This window comes from Eleutherodactylus coqui, chromosome 6 (genome assembly GCF_035609145.1).
Source record: "Eleutherodactylus coqui strain aEleCoq1 chromosome 6, aEleCoq1.hap1, whole genome shotgun sequence".
Classification (NCBI taxonomy): domain Eukaryota; kingdom Metazoa; phylum Chordata; class Amphibia; order Anura; family Eleutherodactylidae; genus Eleutherodactylus; species Eleutherodactylus coqui.
Window position 1 is genome coordinate 39,136,457 of NC_089842.1, and position 25,733 is coordinate 39,162,189.

General features: G+C 45.9%; 1 protein-coding gene across 3 annotated transcripts in view; it reads left to right on the forward strand.

Moving 5' to 3' along the window:
* NCAPD3 (non-SMC condensin II complex subunit D3) overlaps positions 1-25,733 on the forward strand; it is a 46,367-nt gene that overhangs the window by 282 nt on the left and 20,352 nt on the right. Inside the window, exons 1-17 of one of the 3 annotated variants that reach the window (XM_066606620.1) lie at positions 57-275; positions 3,443-3,597; positions 3,676-3,838; positions 4,636-4,820; positions 7,942-8,106; positions 9,348-9,409; positions 10,311-10,398; positions 10,771-10,904; positions 13,508-13,580; positions 13,789-13,914; positions 15,886-16,138; positions 17,969-18,031; positions 18,429-18,506; positions 21,829-21,909; positions 22,285-22,358; positions 22,460-22,594; positions 24,577-24,797. In XM_066606620.1, the coding sequence (XP_066462717.1) occupies positions 209-275; positions 3,443-3,597; positions 3,676-3,838; positions 4,636-4,820; positions 7,942-8,106; positions 9,348-9,409; positions 10,311-10,398; positions 10,771-10,904; positions 13,508-13,580; positions 13,789-13,914; positions 15,886-16,138; positions 17,969-18,031; positions 18,429-18,506; positions 21,829-21,909; positions 22,285-22,358; positions 22,460-22,594; positions 24,577-24,797 (2,123 nt within the window). In that variant the 5' untranslated portion in view covers positions 57-208. Of the gene's footprint in view, positions 1-56; positions 276-3,442; positions 3,598-3,675; positions 3,839-4,635; positions 4,821-7,941; positions 8,107-9,347; positions 9,410-10,310; positions 10,399-10,770; positions 10,905-13,507; positions 13,581-13,788; positions 13,915-15,885; positions 16,139-17,968; positions 18,032-18,428; positions 18,507-21,828; positions 21,910-22,284; positions 22,359-22,459; positions 22,595-24,576; positions 24,798-25,733 lie in introns of those variants that run through there. The other 2 variants (XM_066606622.1, XM_066606621.1) reach the window with 2 other exon arrangements.

Below are 25,733 nucleotides of genomic sequence, written 5' to 3' on the forward strand. Positions count from 1 at the left end.
GTTCTTCATGGCGTCACATCATAGACGCCATGTTGCTTTTGGGCATCCATCGATAAGATACTATTGGAATGCCCTTAAAAAAGATGGCCGCTACAAGGCGGCGCACTGAGATGACGTTCGGATCTGAGATTGGTAGATTTGTGTTGTGTTTTCGCGGTCTTCTGCGGCTAACGAAGGAGCGGAGGTGTCTGCGGAAAGCGGCCGGCAGATGGGGGATAAGGAGGCGGTAGTACTAGAGGCCCTGAGCCGGTGTGGGCTCCGGAGTATTCGGAGAGGTGAGTCTAACTGGAAGCTGTACAACTACAGGTCTCCGCATGTGGTTGGGGAGGAGTAAGGCTGGTGCATGTAGTTCTAATACTCATACACAACAAGGTACATCATTGTGGTTGGACTATAACTCCCAGCAGGTCATACTGTGAGGCTCCTCCTACAACTGATGATGTAATACAACCCAGAGACTGCAGCTGCCCTGCTGTCACAGTAGATTCACTGCGTGTCTCATCAGACCAAACTACTGTTCTGTTTATCCTCCACTTACTCAGGCTGACTGCTTCATAAAAGCACAAAATGAGCAGAAGTTGCTTATTCTGCTGTACTGATCCTAAGCTGCATCCTGTATTATACCCCAGAGCAGCACTCACTATTCTGCTGGTGGAGTCACTGTGTACATACATTACTTATCCTGTACTGATCCTGAGTTACATCCTGTATTATACCCCAGAGCAGCACTCACTATTCTGCTGATGGAGTCACTATGTATATACATTACTTATCCTGTACTGATCCTGAGTTACATCCTGTATTATACTCCAGAGCTGCACTCACCATTCTGCTGGTGGAGTCACTGTATACATACATTACTTATCCTGTACTGATCCTGAGTTATATCCTGTATTATACTCCAGAGCTGCACTCACTATTCTGCTGGTGGAGTCACTGTGTACATACATTACTTATCCTGTACTGATCCTGAGTTATATCCTGTATTATACTCCAGAGCTGCACTCACTATTCTGCTGGTGGAGTCACTGTGTACATACATTACCCTGTACTGATCCTGAGTTACATCCTGTATTATACTCCAGAGCTGCACTCACTATTCTGCTGGTGGAGTCACTGTGTACATACATTACTTATCCTGTACTGATCCTAAGCTGCATCCTGTATTATACCCCAGAGCAGCACTCACTATTCTGCTGCAGGAGTCACTGTGTACATATATTACTAATCCTGTACTGATCCTAAGCTGCATCCTGTATTATACTCCAGAGCTGCACTCACTATTCTGCTGGTGGAGTCACTGTGTACATACATTACTTATCCTGTACTGATCCGGAGTTACATCCTGTATTATACTCCAGAGCTGCACTCACCATTCTGCTGGTGGAGTCACTGTATACATACATTACTTATCCTGTACTGATCCTGAGTTATATCCTGTATTATACTCCAGAGCTGCACTCACTATTCTGCTGGTGGAGTCACTATGTATATACATTACTTATCCTGTACTGATCCTGAGTTATATCCTGTATTATACTCCAGAGCTGCACTCACTATTCTGCTGGTGGAGTCACTGTGTACATACATTACTTATCCTGTACTGATCCTGAGTTACATCCTGTATTATACTCCAGAGCTGCGCTCACTATTCTCCTGGTGGAGTCACTGTGTACATACATTACTTATCCTGTACTGATCCTGAGTTATATCCTGTATTATACTCCAGAGCTGCACTCACTATTCTGCTGGTGGAGTCACTGTGTACATACATTACCCTGTACTGATCCTGAGTTACATCCTGTATTATACTCCAGAGCTGCACTCACTATTCTGCTGGTGGAGTCACTGTGTACATATATTACTAATCCTGTACTGATCCTAAGCTGCATCCTGTATTATACTCCAGAGCTGCACTCACTATTCTGCTGGTGGAGTCACTGTGTACATACATTACTTATCCTGTACTGATCCTAAGTTACATCCTATATTATACTCCAGAGCTGCACTCACTATTCTGCTGGTGGAGTCACTGTGTATATACATCACTTATCCTGTACTGATCCTGAGTTACATCATGTATTATACTCCAGAGCTGCACTCACTGCACTGTGTACATATATTACCTACAAAAGAGCCGGACTCCTTATTCTCTGTAACGGGTCTGTGTGGCTTCTGGCGTTCCCCTGGATGTGATACTGTAGCGCGTTGTGCTGCGTCATCTGGGTCTGTGTGCCTGAGCTGAAGGGAGCGTCCAGCACTTAAGTGAATGAGCCCTACTCCTGTATTACACTCTAGAGCTGCATTCACTATTCTGCAGCCTTCAGAGCTGAATATTGTAAACCAACAGGAAGTAGCAGTGGGGAGCAGAGAGGGCTCATTAGGGGGAAATAATCGCTTGTGACCAGTTCACCTATTAATGGACACTAATTGTTTCAAACCGTTGTTTTAAATTTGTGCTTCTATGATACCCGTGTGATAACGAGCAGAACTGCTATTTATTTACCTGGAAAGTGATCTTTCAGCACAAAATGTCAAAATGTTGTCTGCCTTCCTTCCAGCTTGTTGTCCATGACTTGTCTGATGATTAATAGGGGATGAGTATTGTGCGCCTTGAAACGCATAGAAGGGGAGGAGGGAAGCCAAGACTTCCACAGACAATTCCTGCAGCTGGTGTAAATGACTGTTTACTGTGTCTTAACTACGTCAATCACATCTCCACTGCTCATTCTTGCTTTTTGTGTGGTATGTTACAGACTTTTAGAGAGCAGCATCTGCAGTTCTCTGTGCACAGTATATAGCGCAGCCAGGCTCCTCACACCAGCTCTGGGAGAACTGAGAATCGGATGTATCCTGCAACCCCCCTGCAGGGTTTATAAGTGGTATAATGGCCTTAAATAGTGTAATTCCTCATGTACACACAACAGCTTGTTCTAAAACATTGGGTACACATTAAGCCAAAGTACCAAGTTTGACCATGAGATCCATCAGAGACGCAAAAGAAAGCAGAATCTGCTGGATAAACTCAAAGCGTCATCTGAATATAAGGAGACGTTTTCAGTGATGGAGCCCCTAGTGGCTGATCGATGCTACTGCAAGGCCTTTGATCGCCTGTCTCCTTCTCAAGGGAAAGGATGGGATATATCAGTTAGTACAGACATTAGCAGTAGGGGCTTCATGCAGTAATTTCAGTGAAGACCTCTTGTTGATAAGACCATTGGAAGTTGTACAGGGGGGCATCACCTAATCAGTGGCGCCATCTAGCTGTAAGTGTCATCTTTACACCATGTATAGTTATCCCATGTAGATAAAACTGCCCTCCTGCACTATAGGAGCTTGAATAACAACCAGCAGAATAGTGAATGCAGCTCTGAGGTATAACGCAATCAGTCCAATGTATTTTAGGTTGTAATTTGCGTTATTTTTTGTTCTCCGCTTGCAGCCTGGGTGGAGTCTGTCTGGGAGTCGGAGTTCATAGAGACCGAGCCGCTGGATCCCCGAGTGGAAGCGGAAATCACAGAAAATGGCTTAGAAGTGTTGAACAACCTGTATGAGAGTCTCCTGCCTTTTGCCTCTGAAGATCAGGAGAACGCGCGGGTGAGTGTCCGAGGAGCTGCCGCCTCGCGTAGCACCGTACACATGTAACACGCATGTTGTTTCTGCCCCGTTCTGCAGAGCGCCTGGGTCCTCTTCAAAGAGAATGAGGTTTGCTATAATGCGTTGGTGGCCGTTCTCTACCACTTCATTCAGGCCGGAGAGAAGAAGACAGCAGCGGCCATGCAGCGGATGCTGGGCCTCACTGCCGCTGGGTTGTACTTCCTACTGCTGGAGATCCCAGGTGAGTGCACCCCTCCCCGACTAATATAATCCTGGCACCAGGGCTCGCTCCGGGTTTATGGGAGTTCTCTGGCCCGGCAGCCGGGGTAAGGACTAGAGATGAGCGAGCGTACTCGGAAAAGCACTACTCGCTCGAGTAATTGGCTTTATCCGAGTATCGCTGTGCTCGTCCCTGAAGATTCGGGTGCCGCTGCGGCTGACAGGTGAGTCGCAGCGGGGAGCAGGGGAGAGCGGGCAGGAGAGAGGAAGAGAAAGATCTTACCTCCGTTCCTCCCCGCTCTCCCCTGCAGCTCCCCGCTCCGTGCCGGCACCCGAATCTTCAGGGACGAGCACAACGATACTCGGATAAAGCAAATTACTCGAGCGAGTAGTGCTTTTCCGAGTACGCTCGCTCATCTCTAGTAAGGACCCTTTACACGGAACGATCATGGCTCAAAAAATTGCTCGATCTTTCGAATTTCGAATGATAATCCTTCAGTGTAACGCAGCCAGCAATGAATGATGATATGTTTGCTTATCATTCATTTCATGCAAGCATGAAAATCAGCGTTGGCTCGTTCGCTAATCATTCGGTTTAAATACTGTTTGTTCAGTCGTTCTCATTCACGGTTACAGCGAACTTAACGAACCTGTAAGAAAGAAAATTACCAACTTATCTGTGTGAGTACAGGAGTGATGGCTGTCGGGGCTGTTTTGGGGGGCGCAGAAGTCATCCTGCGTAAAAGTCCACTCATTGAGCAGGCAGTAGCGTCACTGGCTTCATGCACCGTCATAATGTCCCCGCTCTTCCTCTGACAGGCAGCGTCGCCCATCAGTTGTTTCACACTGTGCTGTTTGACAAATGTGTGAACAGCCTGGAGAAGTGCTGGCCCCAGGACCCCGAAGCCAGCCGGAAAAGGAAGAAAGACAATATGAAGAGCTCTCAGGGGGACGGCCGTGGGGGGAGGAAGCGCCCAAAACCAACCCGACGACATGACACTGAGGTATGACCGATCCAGCAGCCGGTAAAATGCTGCACCCTGCAGAGGTATTTGTTAATCTCGGCGCTTTTGGAAATATGAACTTCAAGTTTGGGAAATGAGACCGGAAAAAATCCCCAACAGGGACGGCGACTGCTGCTGTAACCGCAATGAAGATAACTTGTTCTCCACTAAGTTGGCTCTCCAGAAGTATCCTGTTCTAAGAGCTGAAGGGGATCAGAATGATCTTGAAGCTCTGGAGACTCTGATGGACCTCTAAGAGGCAAATGATACGGGCACACTGCTCTGAGAGCCCCCTTTTTACTAGACTAAAACCAAAAGCACTTGGACTGGAAGGCACACAGATATATTATGTTTTCCCAATTATGGGGACCCATCTAGGTGTCTGTGGGAAACATCAGAATTACCCCGCAGGCTTAAGTTACATTGAATTGTTCTGCATGAGTAACACTTCAGATTGGAAGATAGTTTACTACGGAATACCCACAGAAATGACTAAGTTGGGGGTCTGTGCCACCCGCAGCGCTGTTGGTACATACTGGCATCACTTGTAGCCATAGGTGTATGTTGGAGGGTGCACTGACATTTGGAGGAAAATATACACTACCGTTCAAAAGTTTGGGGTCACCCAAACAATTTAGTGTTTTCCATGAAAAGTCACACTTATTCACCACCATGCGTTGTGAAATGAATAGAAAATAGAGTCAAGACATTGACAAGGTTAGAAATAATGATTTGTATTTGAAATAACATTGTTTTTACATCAAACTTTGCTTTCGTCAAAGAATCCTCCTTTTGCAGCAATTACAGCATTGCACACCTTTGACATTCTAGCTGTTAATTTGTTGAGGTAAGCTTGAGAAATTGCACCCCACGCTTCTAGAAGCATCTCCCACAAGTTGGATTGGTTGGATGGGCACTTCTGGCGTACCATACGGTCAAGCTGCTCCCACAACAGCTCAATGGGGTTCAGATCTGGTGACTGCGCTGGCCACTCCATTACCGATAGAATACCAGCTGCCTGCTTCTGCTGTAAATAGTTCTTGCACAATTTGGAGGTGTGTTTAGGGTCATTGTCCTGTTGTAGGATGAAATTGGTTCCAATCAAGCGCTGTCCACTGGGTATGGCATGGCGTTGCAAAATGGAGTGATAGCCTTCCTTATTCAGAATCCCTTTTACCCTGTACAAATCTCCCACCTTACCAGCACCAAAGCAACCCCAGACCATCACATTACCTCCACCATGCTTAACAGATGGCGTCAGGCATTCTTCCAGCATCTTTTCATTTGTTCTGCGTCTCACAAACGTTCTTCTTTGTGATCCAAACACCTCAAACTTGGATTCATCCATCCACAACACTTTTTTCCAGTCTTCCTCTGTCCAATGTCTGTGTTCTTTTGCCCATCTTAATCTTTTTCTTTTATTGGCCAGTCTCAGATATGGCTTTTTCTTTGCCACTCTGCCCTGAAGCCCAAAATCCCGCAGCCGCCTCTTCACTGTAGATGTTGACACTGGTGTTTTGCGGGTACTATTTAATGAAGATGCCAGTTGGGTACCTGTGAGGCGTCTGTTTCTCAAACTAGAGACTCTAATGTGCTTATCTTCCTGCTTAGTTGTGCAACTCGGCCTCCCACTTCTTTTTCTACTCTGGTTAGAGCCTGTTTGTGCTGTCCTCTGAAGGGAGTAGTACACACCGTTGTAGGAAATCTTCAATTTCTTAGCAATTTCTCGTATGGAATAGCCTTCATTTCTAAGAACAAGAATAGACTGTCGAGTTTCAGATGAAAGTTCTCTTTTTCTGGCCATTTTGAGCGTTTAATTGACCCCACAAATGTGATGCTCCAGAAACTCAATCTGCTCACAGGAAGGTCAGTTTTGTAGCTTCTGTAACGAGCTAGACTGTTTTCAGATGTGTGAACATGATTGCACAAGGGTTTTCTAATCATCAATTAGCCTTCTGAGCCAATGAGCAAACACATTGTACCATTAGAACACTGGAGTGATAGTTGCTGGAAATGGGCCTCTATTCACCTTTGTAGATATTGCACAAAAAACCAGACATTTGCAGCTAGAATAGTCATTTACCACATTAGCAATGTATAGAGTGCATTTGTTTAAAGTTAGGACTAGTTTAAAGTTATCTTCATTGAAAAGTACAGTGCTTTTCCTTCAAAAATAAGGACATTTCAATGTGACCCCAAACTTTTGAACGGTAGTGTATGTATTTAGTGTAACACGTCTCTTGGCTTCTTTTGAGTTCATATATCTATGGACTCAACACAATTCAGTAACCCTCATAGTATCTTGCTATAAACTGCAGCCCCGGGCAAATCAGCCCAAGTGTTAGCTTTATGTACCGAGCATGGAGCACAAAATGAAATGAAGAGTCCTAGAAGGGACACACAGAGCATGCTGGGAAAGGCCGAACTACCATTAGCTGGGCTAATGACATCATCCCACATGAGGATTGGCCGTATATGAGGGAGTCCCTCTGGGCGATTGGCTTAAGGACCGATCCTGCATCATTGGTTTTCTCTCCATTGGCCGCCCAGCATGCAAGATCTCTTGCTGGTCAGTCGAATGGGAATATCCCTCCCTAGTCTTATATAACAGCTGGTAAATAGATGGGTGCGCCTCTACTAACCCCAGACCCCTGAGGACGCCACTACTTTGAGACATATTAGGGGGTTCTATGTTACTTTTAGCTGAAACACGCAGACCTGGCTATATTATTTCAGCAGTCACTAGTCTGCAGCAGTGCCCTGCTTGATATGTTACATGGCTACCAGCTCCTTGGGAGAGCTCTATATACAGCACTGAATGATATATATTCGAGGTATCTCAGCGCTCCCGGGTTTGTTCGGCAGGTGGTTGTAAGTTTAATTCCTACACCTCTTAGTATTGTAATTGAATTCAATTAAAGTTTAGCTGTTAATGAAAATATTCAGCCGGGGGGGGTTTCTTGCACATTGGGTAATTTTGGTGTTAACCATTAATAAGCCCGGCGTACACCCTGAGGCACTTGTATACTTGATCAAGTTTAGGAAGTGGATCCGCCCAATGACAGGTGGATTACGGAATGGTCAGTGGGAGTGATTATACGCATCTCTTTAATCTTGTCAGATAAATGACTTATCGGACGAGGAGGAGGAAGAAAAGGTCTACTTCTCCACCCACGACCTGATGAACCTCCGAGACTCCATTATCCTCCTCCTGAAGAACTTCCTGCGTCTTCTTCCAAAGTTCTCCCTGAAGGACAAGCCGCAGTGTGTGACGCACTGTATGCAGGTGAGACGAGTCCAGTCGTGTAGAAGCCCCTCTAGTGTGACATAAACCTTAGAAAGGGGATGGGATGCCGTGTGATTAAGAATATGCCGCTGGTTCGCCGCGGCACCACCCAAGGTTAGTGCTGGGATTGAGGCACTCAATTGCAGAATTATTTCTGTCCTTGCTGGTAGTGTATGGCCCTTTAATAACCGCCATTTGGGTAGTGAGAACACTATAGGATTGTGAGCAGGTCATTTCATCTATGGTAAGATTAAGTGCCGTGGGGCAAGTATCTTTATGGGGAGCTGCCAGACCTTTTTCTTGGTTCTAAAGTTCTAACACTTGTCATTATATGCTATAGAAGTAGTTCCCGCTAACTTTAAGCACCAACTATTAGCCAAAGCATTGAAGGGCCACTCTAGTGATTTTTATTTATTTATTTTTTTATCCCTCCTCATTCACTCTGTAACTAGTCCCCAGTATATAAGTCAGCTAGTGTTACCTTGGTTAGTTATTCCTTTCTATCTGGAACTTCCTGAAGTCCTGCTTTTCAGGTAGGTCATGTGTTCCCATTCTGACCACCTGAGAATTACTTGGCTTTATGTTCTTCCAAGAAGTCAGTTTTTCAGTCGGCCTAATTCCTGTGTGATTACACAGACTCTACCACACAAGCTCCTGTCACACTTACTTGCTGCATGGAAATTCCGCATGCTTCTTTTTAACCTCAGACTAAGTAGCAAAGTGGAGAAGCTTTGCAAAAATCTGGTTCACACGCTGCCGCCAAGCTGCACGGAAACTGACATGCAGCATGGAATTCAAACCCACGACGTGTCAATTTTGGCGCAGTTTCCGCTGCGGGCTCCCTTTCTATGGGGAGAGATTTTGAATCAGCCTTTCCACTGCAAAAATCTTGCGGAATTTTGGTGCGGACATTCTGCTAGATTTCCGTCCCGTGGGAGCCCAGCCTAATGGGTATTAGACAGAAGGCTGCACTGCATGGAAGTGACTGAAGTATACATGGGAAACCTCCAGAGTGTCACAGACAATCAGGTAAGGGGGGGCAGCAGGAATGGAAAAAATGCGTTGCAGTGGCCCTTTAAATCTTTCAAAATATAGTCCCTAAACTAGCAAAGTAGTTTCAATTTTTTACGTCTTCCCTTTCAGATAGGGGTTGTCCAAGTTGGACAATCCACTTAATTCACTACTATTAACGGGTCATTTTGTGTCTGATATCATCTCTCCATTTTTTTCTTTTCTTGCAGACCTTCATTAATCTTGCCTCCTTTGAAACCGTCCCACAAGAAATGGCCTTTTCAGATTCCACGTGAGTTTATCTTGTTAATCTGCGGCTTTTCTGCTCTCATTAGGCCGTTTAAGTGTAATGAGATTTGTGCTTTGTGGATGCACGAGTCTCACATAAATATGAACCTGTTCTTTTGAATGGGGTCATACACAGCAATTCTCCACACCCCTCACATCGCGCATTGTTTTTAATGGGGTCCGCGGCAGCATTGCATCATCTGCTAGGTGCGCGTGAGTGCAATGCGAGGTCTGCACATTGAAAACAATAGGAGACACTCTGACGCTCCGACACGGTGGAGGATTGCTACCTCCCTGAAGTGATGCCAGGCTGTTTTGGTTGTCGCATGTTGGTGAGCGCAATATCTGGAGGTTAGCCGTAAAGCTTTCAGTTAGACTTGTTTCATTATGTTTCCATTTTTATTTATTTCCATTATAAAATCTGAAACCTTAATAGAACGATAACAAATAGAGATGAGTGAGTATACTTGCTAAAGGCAATTACTCGAGCGAGCATTGCTTTAGCGAGTGTCTCCCCCGCTCGAGACGGAAGGTTCGGGTGCCGGCGCGGGGGAGCGGTGAGTAGCGCCTGTCAGCAGGAGGGAGCCGGGGGGAGAGAGATCTTCCCTCCGTTCCGCCCCGCTCTCCCCCGCAGCTCCCTGCCCGCTGCCGGCACCCGAACCTTCTGTCTCGAGCGGGGAGATACTCGCTAAAGGCAATGCTCGCTCGAGTAATTGCCTTTAGTGAGTATACTCGCTCATCTATAATAACAAACTGATGTTTTGAATATCCATTAAAATCAATTAGGGGGGAAAAAATGTTTGATACCTTTTTTTTTTGTTCTATAAACAGAACTGATCCAATATTGAGATGGAAAGCCGCGACCCAGATGTGAACAAGTCCTAACCTGTCTTTATATTTTGCAGTCCACTTGACCGGATGAAGTATGTGCCACAGCTGGCTTACCACGGCCTGTGGTTACTGTGTTCGCCCATACACGGAGAAGGCGGTCAGGTACTGAAAACTTTCCCTTCATCCAAATAACTTTGCAACAAAATAGAGACACAGGGTGATATTTTTTTTCGTTTTTTTTTTTTTTTTTGGGGGGGGGGGGGGGGGGGTTCTGCCTCTGTAGTTTTTGCAACTTCGTAGCAGCACAATTATTACAGGAATTCAGGCGGTTGCATAAATGGCGATCCAGAGAAATAGTGGGTTGTCCATCTGATCCAGCATGTGGGCTAGAGCGGCTGCAATCACTGCAGCCGTAGCCTAAGGGGTTAATGGAACCTTTTGGTGGTATTCCTTTTTAGTACATCATTACTTCTGCACACTTATAATTGCTGCAGGATTGGAAATTATCTTAACAGTTTCTTTCTTTGCTCCTAGACTCTCCTACATCTGTTCCAGCGTCTGCTGAGCGTCATTCTCATGGTGAAAGGAGGTGAAGGATCCAACTCCGCTGCGCTTGCCGTCACGACTGCAGTCGCTGGTGCCAGGGACCAAGCAATTCGATTTGTCAGGTTGGTACCATGAGCTGGTCAGATCTATAGTTTGTATCTTTGTTGCTTAAAATGCTCCTAGCTTCAGTTGTATCCGTGTGTTTCCTTCCTTATTCTTGCTAGGCTAACTTCACACGGGTGAGTACGATATGGGGCTGTGAATCCCGCCCCCCTATTACGCTCGCCATCCTGTGAAAGCCCTGAGGATGCAAGGCTTTTTCATATGAAAACTGCCTCGCATCACTTCGGCGAAGCAGGGATTCTCCGGTGTGGCTGTCACAGCCGCGGCAGAGGATCACAGATTTTCTCCCATTGCTTTCAATGGGGCTGGCGCTGCTGCCGCCAACCCCATTGAAAAACAATAAGGCTGCGATGCGAGATCACGCAGCCAGATAGAACATGCGGGTAAAATACCGCTCATGTGAATGGTCCTATTCAAAAGCATGGGCTTCATGTTTGGGCGATTTTAGTTTTATTTATTGCCCTTGTGAAGCTGGGCTTAGGGTTTCATTGCTTACATTAACCCCTTAAGAATGCGTTCTTTTTTTTTTTTTTTTTTCATTCTCAGCTTTTCGCTCCACTTTTTTAAAAGCAGTATAACTTTTATTTCTCCTTTTATTGTAGCTATTTTGTGCAATGAGTTGTATTTTTAAGGGTACTATGCAATATACTGAAAAATATTATATGTGGGGTAAAAAAAAACGCAATTCCGACATTTTATAGAGGAAAGGGTGGTCTTGTTTCTACAGTGTAAACTCTGCAGCAATAAATGCAATGATCACTTTATGATGGGGTCAGTACGGTTACTACGACACCAAATTTATAGTCATATGGTGTTTGATTTTTTTATTTATTTTTTTTTTTTTTGCTGTACTACTTTAAAAAAAAAAAATCTTTGGAACAACTTAAAATTATTTTCTGCCGCCATCGTCTGACAGCCAAAACTTTATTTTTTCGTCAACATAGTCATGTAAGGGCTCTTTTTTTGCAGGACTTTCTGTAATGCGTCTATTGGTAGCATTTTGGGGTACATATGACTTTTTTATCACGTTTAATTACGTTTTTTTCCTTGGGAGACAGTGTGACCAAAAGGGGCAATTCTGATGTGTTTTTTGTTGCGTTTTTTTTCTGATGACTTTCACCATGAGGGATAAATAATGCATTAGTTTGGAAGGTCTGACTCTAATGGACACATCGGTACCAAATATGTGTTTGGGTCTCTTATTTAGACGTGTTTTTTTAGTATAAACATGGCAAAAGTTTTAGGCTGGGTTCCCACGGGCGGATTCCCGTCGGAAATCTCGCGGTTTGGCCGCAGCAAAAACCACGAGATTTCCGCCGGGAGAACAGCCGCGGAAAAAGCCGCGGCGGCTTTGAAGCGGCCCAGCCGCTCGCTTTTCCGTTGCGGCCGGCGCTCCATAGAGGAGAGCGCGGCCGCGACGAAAGTAAACAAAAAAAAAAATGTAAATAGACATGCTGCATCTTTTGAAACCGCGGCTGCGTCAGCCGCAGCCGCGGTTTCAGCCGGACTTACCGCAGCGGATTAGCCGTCCTGTGTGGATGAGATTTCTGTGAAATCTTGTCCACATGGCTGGCTAGTCCCGAGATTAGAGGCCGCGGGCGGATTTGCTGCGGCGAAATTCCGCGCGGCAAATCCGCCCTGTGTGAACCCAGCCTTAGGTTGTGTGGTTTGTTTTTTCTTGTTTGTTTTTTTGTTTTATTAGTAAAACTCTTTTAAACTTTTTTTTTTTTTTTTTGGTGCCCATAATATTGCATTTTACTGCCATCTATCAGGCCACATCACAGGCTTGATAGCCAATCTGCAATTGCAGCCCTGGGGACTTTCCGAAGGCTCCGGCTGCCATCGCAACCAAACTGCACCCTGCGGTCTCATCTGAACTCTGATCGAGACATTTGAATGCTGCTATCAGAATTGGGTTCCTTCACATCTCTATTTCAGACACCCGTTTTGGTCGCTCAAAAAAGAAAAAAAAATTAAAGATGGTCTATTTTTCTGTGTATTTGCGCACCAAAGGTCCCCATAGAAGCCGATGGGCATGCGCAAATCATGCGTAAAATACTGCGTAATTCTATTTGAAAAGAAACACCTGGAACTCATTTAGACTAATTAGCCATTTTGGTAAATGCGTCTTTGTTTGCCGTATGCAAACGAACATGCCTTGCGGATTCATGCACAAAAAAGCATCTTTCATCCTGCAAAAATGCAAAGCTCAGGTATGCGCAAATACATTCACGCCCCTTGTGGAGCTGGCCTAAGCTAAAATTGATTTAGCTCAGTGCCTGCTGGAGGGGTATAGCTGGTAGGAGTGATTAACTTTCTTTTCTTAGTGTCTGCCCCCTAGTGGCAAGAGCTATATGCACTGTCAAGCTATTCTTCCCCCCCCCCCCCCCCCCCCCATCTCACACCCCTCTCTCAACACACACACACACACACACACACACACACACACACGCATTTCCAATGACATGAACAATACAGTTTGGGTTTCATCCACAAGATGGCGCTGTGTGTCTGGTGGTCTGCTTGTCCTGAAATATTCCCTGTTCTCCTCCAGTTTTGTGTCTGGACTTTTCTGATATTTGCTGTGTTGAACCTCTTGCAGTTTCTTGGTGGACGAGTTGAAGGAAGTGTCATTTCCAATTCTCCGGATCTTGTTACAGCACATATGTGCGAAGGTAGTTATATCTATACCTCACGTATTGGGTATCGTGGGATATTTATTGTTTTATACAGTAAAAATGATTAACGGTCCATTCTGCTGGATTATCGTTTCTTTTGGGACTATTCTCAATTTACTGGTAATTTAGAAGTGCAGTATTAGCAAATTCCATGATGTAGTATTCCGCATTAAGCATTTTCTTCATGCCCATTTCTCTCTTCCAGTGCCCAGATAAGTCTGAATACAGGGTATCCGCCGCCCAAGCTCTGGTCAAATTCCTGGTGAAGCTACCAAACCCAGAATATGCCTCCTTCATACACTGGCTTTACAAATGCTCCCGGAACCCCAAGGTGAGACGCGCTGCGTGTTCGTCTTGTCTTTACAGCCTGCGTTGTGTCTTAGAAGGGATCTTCAGCTTTAGCTTTATAAAGTGTAACCATTTCAAAATTAAACGTCCTGCAAATTCACACCCAGTATTTTTTTTTGCCTAATTTTCTTGCACATTTTTTCAGATTAAAGGCCCTTTTTACGTTACAAGATAAATTGGACCGAGCGTGCAACCAGCGGTCACAGAGCAATCCTGTATCATTCATGGGTAGTTTTGGATTTTATAGTCCAAAGTTAAAGGGGTTGTCCCGCGGCAGCAAGTGGGGGTATGCACTTCTGTATGGCCATATTAATGCACTTTGTAATGTACATTGTGCATTAATTATGAGCCATACAGAAGTTATTCACTTACCTGCTCCGTTGCTAGCGTCCTCGTCTCCATGGTGCCGTCTAATTTCAGCGTCTAATCGCCCGATTAGACGCGCTTGCGCAGTCCGGTCTTCTCCCTGGTGAATGGGGCCGCTCGTGCCGGAGAGCTGGTCCTCGTAGCTCCGCCCCGTCATGTGTGCCGATTCCAGCCAATCAAGAGGCTGGAATCGGCAATGGACCGCACAGAGCCCACGGTGCACCATGGGAGAAGACCCGCGGTGCATCGTGGGTGAAGATCCCGGCGGCCATCTTGGTAAAGGAAGAAAGAAGTCGCCGCAGCGCAGGGATTCGGGTAAGTAATAAACTTTTTTTTTTTTAACCCATCCCTTGGGTTTGTCTCACGCCGAACGGGGGGCCTATTGAATAAATTTAAAAAAAACGTTTCGGCGTGACACAACCCTTTTAATGGAGCGACAGGGATCCTTTTAGCTGGGTGTAGTTGGCTCTTACATCTTGCTTGCCTTCCTAGTCAGGAGGTAACAAGTGTCTCAACGCTAATGTTCTGGCTCCTATATTGATATTATTTGCTTCATTGATTACAGCATTGATATTAGTGGCAATATAGCGCAATTAGAAGCTGATCAGTGCACTACGATGCTTATTACCTTCGTTAGCTAATTGTGTCATCATTTTACTACATCCCCATTAATTAAGAGCGAAAAAGTGAAGAAAATGAAAATGGTTTACCACTAAATACATTCATCCCCAATCCACAGCATAGAGGATAAATATCTGCATGTCTGACCGCTGTGAGCTCAAATGCCCCATGTTAATGGAATGGCAGTGCGCGTTCTCTACCACCACTCCATTCACTTCTATAGGATGTATTGAGATGGATCCTTCCAGCTGGAATCCCTTCGTCCCACAGAAGTGCATGGTGGTCACAGAGGCACGCCGCCACTTCATTCATTGGGCATTAGGACTGTACAGTTCTTGGCGTCGCTTATAGACCCACCGATTGGACATTCATTCCCTTTCCTGTGGTTGGGGAGGGGGATAAATGTCCTTAATGGGTAATACAACTTCAAAAACTATTTTATGCTCTCAAACAATATTGCTCATTCGATATCTCATTATTCTTAACCCCCGAATATGGTGCAGGTTTTTATTTTTCTTCATTTTGCCCTATTTGGGGCTCATTCACATCAGCATTAGGGAGTTCAGTTTTCCTGCTCTGTTCAGGGGGCAGGAGGACGGCACCCCCTGGCCGAACGGTTCCATGTTATGACGTTGAATATTGACTATAATGGGGTGTGTCCGATTTCTGTCCAGCAGTCTGGTATTTTGCCGGAGTTTACAGGATGAAACCGCGCTGCTTGCTGCGCTATGTCATCCTATCTACTATCAGAAATCATTGACTGAGTTCGGAACTGAACCTCCGACGCTGATGTAAACGAACCCTTAGAAACTTGTAAAAGTTTTTTACAAAAGTTTTTTGGTATCTCGTCCCACGAAACAATCCAGCCCTTGCAGGAAGCAGGAATGAAAAAAATGAAAAGGGCTGCAGTGGGGAGGGGGTAAGCTTAATGACGGTCATCTTGAAAATGAACACTCTTCCTCCACAGATGTCCTACAGAGTGTTCGTCCTGGATGCGGCCGTCGCTCTGCTGGAGCTGCCGGAGAGGCCGGTTGATGTTTCGTTTCCTCCTGAGAATGTGAAGTTCCTCAAGCACAAGTTCCTGCTACAGGACGTGGTGTTCAGCCGCTGCTCTGACAAGGCCCCAACTGTACGTAGTAAGGCGCTCTCATGCCTGGCACAGTGTCTGCAGAATAATGGCACATCTGTGTCCGAAGGTGTCACCGAGTTGCTGCAGGGCAGTAAGTACAACCAGGGGCTGACAAACCTTAACCCCTTCCTAACCACTAGCCTTTTTGTTTCTTTCCTTTGCAGCCTTTTCCACCCCACTTTTAAAAAAAAAAATCCTAACTTTATTTTTTTGGTGACCGAACTACATGAAGGTTTTGGGTTGTTTTTTTTTTTAATTTTGAACTTTTCTTTTTTTGCCGGATGAGTTGTTTTTCTCGTCCATTGCATTGTGAGACACGGCTTAGGTAGTTTGTATAGCTACTGCCACTAGGAGGTGGCTACTAAGCAAAAAAGTGTTCGCTCCTCCTTCTAGTATATCCCTCCTACAAGCTAATGCTCGCTCGCTTTTAGATGATTTTCCAGCTCCTCCACGTAGGCATCTCCTCCAGTCTCTGCGGTGACATGCTAGATGAGGAACCAGTATCTAAGCTCTCCTCACTGGTCGATATCCTCGTAGTGGCAGTGAAAGGACCAGGCATCCACTTCATTCATGGAAGCCTTTCAGAGACCCGAAGCATTCTCCAAAGGCCAATAGAATGGAGTTCATATTCGTGCACGTTTTGTGAGTCTCGCAAGGCACAAAACTTGCGCAAGATTAGCGCTCGTGTGAAACCGACCTAAAGCCTCTCTGGATGCGGCCAGGCTATTGGCTTGCGCACTAGCTGCTTCTGTTTCCTCTTGCCAGTGGCTCAAATCCTGGACGAGTCTTTTCCTTCATTGGCTAGCGCCTCTTTGGTGCCAGACTGGGTGAGCTCGCTGGTGAGAGGAGTTCTTATCTACCACAAAACAAAGTCGGGTGTACGAGATCTGCACAAGAAAAAGAGGCCTCCGTTTTGTTCCTTTAGCCGGTCCTTGGATAGCAAAAAATCCTTGCAGGACCAAAATGCAAAGACTTTCCTACAAAGTGCCCTTCCCGGCATCCCTGACCACAATCTTCCAAGTCCACCTCTAGTCAGAGAACCTGGCTCGCCCACGTCTTAGATGCTTGGGTTTGAGAAGTCATGTCTTTGGGCTGCGCCATAGAGTTTTCTGCCTGCCTCCCACATAGCTACTGCCACTAAGCAAAAAAGTGTTTGCTCCTCCTTCTAGTATATCCCTCCTGCAAGCTAATGTTCGCTCGAGGCGGTTTCCTAGCTCTCCCGCATCGGCATCTCTTTCAGTCTCTGCGGCGACCTGCTAGATGAGGAACCTCCCAGATGGCTGCTTCAGTTCCAGAATTGCAGTGTCCTCTTCAAAAATGCTTTGACTCTTGCGACTCGTATTCCATCCTTTTTAGGGTGTAATAGTCGTTGTCTTCCCCCTTCCCCGCTTAGAACGCAACAAGAGGCTCTGTTCCAATCTCTTTGTGGTTCTCAAGAAGGACGGCACCGTCCAACTCGTTCTGGATCTGAATCGTTTGAATCATTATACCAAGGTTCGACATTTCCACATGGAGTCGTTGAGATCCATCATTACGTCCATGGATCTATCGACATCAAGAATGTGTACCTTCATATCCCCATCTGTCCAGCACACCAGCGATTCCCATGCCTTGTCATTCACTCGGAACACTACCAATTCACAGCCCCGCCGTTCGGGTTAGCCACAGCTCCCCCAAGTCTTCACAAAGGCCCTGGCATCCCACCAAGGGGATAGTAGCCATGTTATCTTTCGACAACACCCTGGTGAGAGCCCTGACCTGGTCAGATAATTTGCCCACATCACTCTGGACACTGATGATAAATTACCTAAAAGCGCTGCGGAATAAGTTGGCGCTATACAAATAACCAGATTTATTTTATTTCAATTAATACTGTGGTATATCAATAAATGTACTAACTAGCTGTTTTTTTAACTTTCAGGCAGTTGCCGCACGTTTCCAGGAACCATGGTCACAGCTGACAGTCCGGTCAACGGCACAGAAGGTATCGGGTGCACAATTCTATAATAATGGGACTTTAGTAGATGCTGTCTGTGGCTCCTACCTCCCTGACATTCTGGGTCTCCTATTTGGGGACACTTGGGGTTCTTTTACACGGGATGACCTGTCGGTTGCAGATGCCCTGTGATGATCGCTCATCTGCTTTTACACAAACTATCAATGCTGAGTGAATGCAGCCCCCCACCACCACCACCCCTCCTGCAGTGAGGAAGAGACCTGAATGGAGCTATGACCATGTATGTGTGTGCGGTGCTGCTCCATTCATTTCAGTGGGCCTGACGGCGATAGCCGAGTGGTTTGTTCTCTACTATTTCCGTCAGCTCTATTCAAATGAATGGAACGACGTGACCAGCACTCCATTGAAAATGACTACATTGCAGGTGGAAGAAGCGACTCTGTAGTGACGAGAGGAGGGGGACAAGGGAATGCTGTTCCTGGGACTGGTGGAAGTCTGAGCGGTGAGCCCCCCCACAATCAGATCTGTCCTTTAGATATGTGATAAAGTTATATTTTAATACAAGCCATTTAAAGGCGTTGTCCAGGATTAGAAAAACATGATGTGAATAGGGCTGCACTGCACTATGGGCGGATGTGGTGCTGCTTCTAGAAGAAAGTCCTATTTTACTAATTCTTCTCAGCCCCTTTAAGAACCAGCCTAGTTTGTATGTGCTGAAGGTTGAAGTTTAGCTTCATATAGTACATATAACTTTTTTTTCCAGATTTTTAGAAACGATTAGGGCCTCATGTCCACGGGGAAAATTAGATCCGCTGTGGATTTGGGCTGCGGATGCAGTGCGGATGAGCTTAAAATTGTATTTTATTGCATGCGGGTGACATGCGGATGCGTTTTTTTTCCACGCGTGTATGTACGCGGATGCCGTTTTTACGCTGGAGGTGTTTTGCCCACTTTACCCCACCTCCCAGCCTTGAAATCCGCAGCGAATCTCCTGGACCCATAGAGATCAATAGGGGCCATGCACCGTAAATTTTTAAATCACTTTTAAATACCATCCGCGGGTATTTATCTACCCGCGGGTGTCCAATGCATCCCTATGGGACTCGGATCCGCGTGCGGGAAGAATGCTGCGGATTTTAAATGACAATTATCCCGTGGACATGAGGCCTTATGGGGAGGATGGGGGGAATGTCAAATCTTCCATAATATAAACAAGTTGGCCTCATCCTGTGGATCGTTATGATGGCTCTGGTGTTAGATATGTATGTGCTTTGTCGCGCCCCAACCCTGCTTCCCCCCAACAAACACTCCTTTCCAATTAAGAGGTTTTATTTTATAATGCAAGCAAACCAAACAATACCGTAGAGACCCTTCTCAGAAGTGTAAGGCTGGGTTAACACCGCGCAAATTCTGTCTGGAATTTCGCTGCGACAAATCCGCATGCGGCCGCTAATCCCGGTATAGCCAGCTATGTGGACGAGATTTGTGAAAAATCTCGTCCACACGGGACGGCCAATCCATCGCGGCAAAGCCGGCGCTGCCGCGCGGATAACCCGGCCGCAGCATGTCAATTTTTTTTTTTCCCATTGCGGCCGCGCTCTTCTTTATGGAAGCGCCGGCCGCAACAGAAAAGTTTCTGGCAGAGCCACTTCAAAACACGCAACTAAGTGCCGCGGGTTTTGAAGCGGCGCTTTCCCAGCGGAAATCTTGCGTTTTTTCGCTGTGGCGAGATTTCCGTTGAGAATACGTCCCGTGTGACCCCAGCCTAAGAAGAGAAATGCTGATCTGAAGGCAGTGAACAACATAGGTTGCGATCCCTATAGGAGATTAAGCAGACAAATAATTATAGTACAATATTCAAAACCAAACGTAGCCGATGGATAGTTCTTTGTCCTTCTAAAGCTCCATTTCCATGTAAAGATGATCGCTCAAAATTCATTCAAAAGATTGCTTGTATGACAGTTTGAGGGATCATTTTGCATAAGCCGCTAATCGCCACTAATGCCCATTAGTAGCTTATTAGTTTCATTTGCCTGCAAATGAGCCTCCCTGAGCTGTATACAGAGAACAGCAGTTGGTCTGTTATCTGCATACAGCCCCTTTGTTCTGCTGCGGGACTGCAGCTGAATACAATGTTATCAGCACTCCTGTGAAGACTTGCAGCATGCGGTCCCCGCCATCAGCCGGCTGGCCAAATGATGTTTTTTACGCTAAACTGAAAATCATTGTGTTAGCCGAAAACAAACGATGGTAGCATTTACACGCAACAATTATCGCTCAAAAGACTCATCTGAACAGATTTTGAGCGATTAATCATTTTGTGTAAATGGGGTTACGGCAGACATAATGCTTGGAGAGGCTGTGATGGGAAGACTGATTTATCTTTTATTATACGTTTCGGTATTGCAGGACACTGAAGGGATGACTGGGAGCTCCGCCTCCCTCTGTCAAACCCCTTAAATGCCATGTTTACTGTTGACCGTGGCATCTAAGGGATTAAACTACTGGAACTGTACAGTTTTGTACAGGATCAACATTTTGACAGGACTCTGTAATACAGGTTAACTCCTATATCGCCGCACCAACTGCACTTGAAATATCACCATGACAAAAAAATGTACTCGGTCACGATGTACGTTTTTTGTTCTGGTCATTAAGAAGTCTCCTCCCATTATACAGTCAATTGTGGGTGGAGTGTAATACACTATATGGGCAAAAGTATTTGGACACTGCAGAAAATCATCAAATATGCAAATACTGAGTTTGCCGACCGGTATGCTGGGAAGGGCATGGGTAAAATGATAAGCTGCTTAATAACCATTCATCCGATCGAGTTCTTGTGGAATGAACTGGAGCGGCGGGGAAGACTCCGCCACCCACGCCCATTGTCACAACAATCTCTTCTCTCAGGCTTGCATGGGAAATGGCAGCTATTCCTGCCCAGATTTAAAGGGGTTGTCCCGCGAAACAAAGTTGGGGTATACACTTCTGCATGGCCATATTAATGCACTTTGTAATGTACATCGTGCATTAATTATGAGCCATACAGAAGTTATTCACTTACCTGTTCCGTTGCTAGCGTCCTCGTCTCCATGGTGCCGTCTAATTTTCAGCGTCTAATCGCCCGATTAGACGCGCTTGCGCAGTCCGGTCTTCTCCCTTCTGAATGGGGCTGCTCGTGCCGGAGAGCTGCTCCTCGTAGCTCCGCCCCGTCACGTGTGCCGATTCCAGCCAATCAGGAGGCTGGAATCGGCAATGGACCGCACAGAAGACCTGCGGTCCACCGAGGGTGAAGATCCCGGCGGCCATCTTCGCAAGGTAAGTAAGAAGTCACCGGAGCGCGGGGATTCGGGTAAGTACTACCCGTTTTTTTTTTTTTAAACCCCTGCATCGGGTTTGTCTCACGCCAAACGGGGGGGGGGCTATTGAAAAAAAAAACCCCGTTTCGGCGCGGGACAACCCCTTTAAAGAACTTGTGGAACGTATGCCGACGTGTTACCGCTGTAATACAAGCAGAAGGAGGGCCGACATGTTACTAAATAGAATAATAGTCGTTTTTCTGAAAAACACGCAGTGTCCAAATACAATATATAGTGTATATTGTATAGTGGCGTCAGAATGTGTGTTGAGAATTGCCGTATTGTTTGAGGCATACTGATGGGATCCGTTCGTTCTCAGCTTTGGGGTCCATTTTACATATCGCAGTTTTTGGTGCAGATTTCACCCCTTCAATTTGAATTCACTGGATGAAATCTGCACCAAAATCTGGGGCAAATCCTCAACATGTGAACACATCCTTAGAATGAATTTCTGCTGTGTTTCAGCTACCGGGCACACCCGCAAGACTTTTGGCGTTTTGAGGACCATTGAAGTGACCGATGACGGTGACCCCATGGGAACTGATGGTGAGTGGCTCTGTTGTGCTGTAGGTCGTCTGCTATGGGGGTATTCACACTGTTCTGTGCACACCTCTATGGCGGTGGGCTCTCAGCCTGTGCCTTACCAGCAGTTGTGGAACTACAAATCTCATCATGCACCGACGGCTAAAGTCTGAGCGCCCCTATAACTCCATATCCAGAGTCTTGCTCTAAAGTCCCCACTGAGTACAAATGATTGTGCCTTTTCGGCAGAGGGAATCGCATGAATGGGGGTGAACTACAAGGGGTCTACACCTACTAATAGGACTGCTCTTAGGGCTTTGATATTGTTGGACTGTGTTGGTTTTATGCCGAGTCCAAGCGTATTGGAAACCTTACAGTTGTTTGTGTCTCTCCTTCCAGGAAGGGATACATTGGAGATGCTGCGGCTAAGAGCTGCTGATGAGAAGACTAATGTCAGGAAGTCCGCTCTACAGGTAAGTGTAACCATGAGGTCTATTGCTCCGATCACTGATTAGTTGAACTATCCATGCATCTGACTCTAAGATCTTGTCTCCTCTGGATCTTAATTCTCCAGGTCTTGGTGAACATTCTGAAGTCCAACCTGATTACTTGCAGCTCAGATGAGCTCTGCACGCTACGAGACCGATGCAGAGATCCTGCTGTGTCTGTGCGGAAACAGGCTCTGACAGCCCTGACGGATCTCTTGCAGGTAGAGTGCTTCATATAGACTATATGTTGGCGTGGGGCACAAAACTGTTCTGTTTATCCTCTTTCTCATCCATCATCTTAAAATAATTAGTAATAAGGCAAAATGCATTAACATTTTTAAAATTGCTATAGGTAGAGGCAGCCTGTAATGGGCTTTCTTAATGGCAGGTCCGGAGGGCACAGGTTGCCATAGTGAAGAGGTTAATGACACAGCCTAATTTAGCACATAAAGGGGTTGTACACTGTTGATGGCCTATAGAAAGAATAGGCCATCAGCAGGGTTCTATCGCCAGGGATTCCTGACAATTAGCTATTTGCCAGGCCGGTGTGTTCATATATATCGATTTGGATTTCTGCAGAAAGCAGACAGCTCTGTTCCCACCGCAGTGGCTAAGCTTGGTATTGCATAATAAGTTCCCATTGAAGTGAATGGAAACCTCGCCTGCAATACCAATACTGGCCACTGCAGTGGGAATGTAGCTATCTACTTCCTGAAGTGGGCTCAGTACATGAACACACCGGCCAGGTAAACAGGTGATTGGCAGGGGTCTGCTGCAAGAGAACCCTAACAATCTACTATAGATGGACTATCCTAAGGATAGACCATAAATAGTTTACAACTGGACAGCCACTTCAATGATGATTTTCCATCTCTGCATTTCAAAAGCCATAACTGTTGTCCTATTGATGCAGCCGTATTAGGGCATGTTTTTTTTTGCAGGATGGCTTGTATATTTTAATGGAATCCTTTTGGGATACATACAATGTATTGTTTAGCTCTACATTTTTAAGGGGGGAGGGGAGGGTGTAGGTGAACAAAAAAACACAGCAATCATTGTTTAGTTTTCTTTGTACAATGTTCAAAGATGCCAAAATTTATAGTGTAAGAGAAATACAACTCGTCGCGCAAAATACAAGCCCTCATACAGCTGCGTGGATAAATAAAGGAATTATGATTTTAATTTTTTTCTATAAAGAGGGCAGGAAAAACGAAAATGGAAAAAAAACGCAAAAAAAGCTTGGTCACTAACAGGCAAATCAAAAATAGTATTTATTTCCATCTGTTAATACTTAGCAGAGCTCCTTTGATCCTAATGACATCGGACACGCTCTGTGGCATACTTTTTTACTAATATCTGATACATTTCGTCTGATACATTTCAGCTGCTATTTCCCTTCATTCATCCTGCAAACATCTGTCGAGTTCTCTTAAAAAGATGCATCGGCCCCTTTGCAATGGTGCAAGAAGTGTTGTCATTGGCAAGTTGAGTAATGGAAAAGCGTTATGTGGAGTGATGAATCGTGCTACTCCGTCTTCACATCGTATGGACATACCTGGGTCTGGAGGACCCGAGGGGAACACCTACCTGAGTGTGTTGTGCCAACAGTTAAGTACAGTAAATGGTTCCGTTATGGTCTGGGGAACTGTTGCGTGGCATGGTCTCGGTCCGTTGATTGTAGTGGCAATAACCATGAACATTGAGGTGTACCCTGACACTCTACACAATGTGCTTCCGACAATGTGGCAATACTCGGGGAATGGTCGGCCATACTTCCAACAAGACAACGCGCCTCGTCACACATCCAACGCTGCTTTACGTTGGATTGAGGATATGTATGTTCCACGATTGGACTGGCTGCACAGAGTCCCGACCTGAACCTACTGAACATCTTTCGGATGAACTAGAACATCTGCATAGGAAATATGAACAGCGTCCATCTTGAGAGAACTGTGTAGACGTTTGCAGGATGAATGGAGGTAAATACCAGTTGAAGTCTATCTGATGTCATTAGGAAGTTTCGCTTAGTATCAACCTATGGATACAGTATTTTTGATTCTTGCTCAGGCATCCAATTACTTTAGGTAGAATCCAGAGATCGATACAATTGCAACAAAACCTCAGCTGTGATTGCTATTGGCTCTGTGCAGGTTGTTTGTGTTTATAGGCAATCCACTGATTTAACATGTATCCACCCCTTTAGGCTCAACCTCACAATGTCTTGGTGCAGAAAGCCTGGCTTACTGGGCTGATCCCGGTTGTGCTGGATACTGAATCGTCCGTTCAGGGGAAAACGCTGGAATGCCTGGAGCAGCTCCTCCTGCAGAGCGTCAAACACGCCAGTCGCTACAGAGACGACGATGAGAATCAGCGGCTCACCTGGGACCTGCTACACCTGCTCGCTACAGAGAGTCAGGACCTCAGGTGGGCAAAACTCTCCCCGCCTCAAGTTGTGGCTCTGGGCGGAATCTGTCCATAAAACCTCATATATTATCCTTTCAAACAATGATGCGGTAACATAATACTAGTACACGGTGTGCATCAGGTCGGCCGGGCTCACATGGGCGGGTTTGTATTGTGGATCCCAAACGCCTTGAAAGGTGTGCATTTTTCGTTCACACTCACAGATAAGAATTGCGTATTTTGTGAGTGGAAGAAAAATCGCAGCAAGCTCCATTTTGCTGCAGGATCCGTGCCGACCGCCTCAGTTGATGTCAATAGAGGCCGTCCTCCCCAGCCTATGTGCAATTAACATTTCAGATGGGCTGCGTGTACCCGCGTCATCGCTAAGCGACAGCGCAGGTATTGCAAACAAAAAACCCTTGTACTGCACCCTTATTGCCTGTGAACCTAGGTGGCCATACGCAATACGCATTAGTACCGTAAGCGGAGTCAACACCCCAAATCCGCTGTGGGCCTCCTGCATGTGGAGTCCGATCCTGTCGTGTGAGCCGGACCGTACTCAGAAGTGATGCAGCCATGTTTGTCCAGGACTAGAGAGTCGCTTTAATGTACCACTAAAATGCATTGAAAACTGTTTAAAGGGGTTAACATGTCATTTTTTGCTCCCCATGAACGCTGTAAAGCACAAAACCCAAAAAGCAATGGCGTGCTTGTTAAAGGGGTTGTCTCGCGAACCAAGTGGGGTTCAGCACTTCTGTATGGCCATATTAATGCACTTTGTAATGTACATCGTGCATTAAATATGAGCCATACAGAAGTTATTCACTTACCTTCCCTGCGCTGGCGTCCCCGTCTCCATGGCTCCGTCTAACTTCAGCGTCTAATCGCCCGATTAGACGCGCTTGCGCAGAAGGGTCTTCTGCCTCCGGCTCGGTTCGGCAGCAGCGGCGTTCTGGC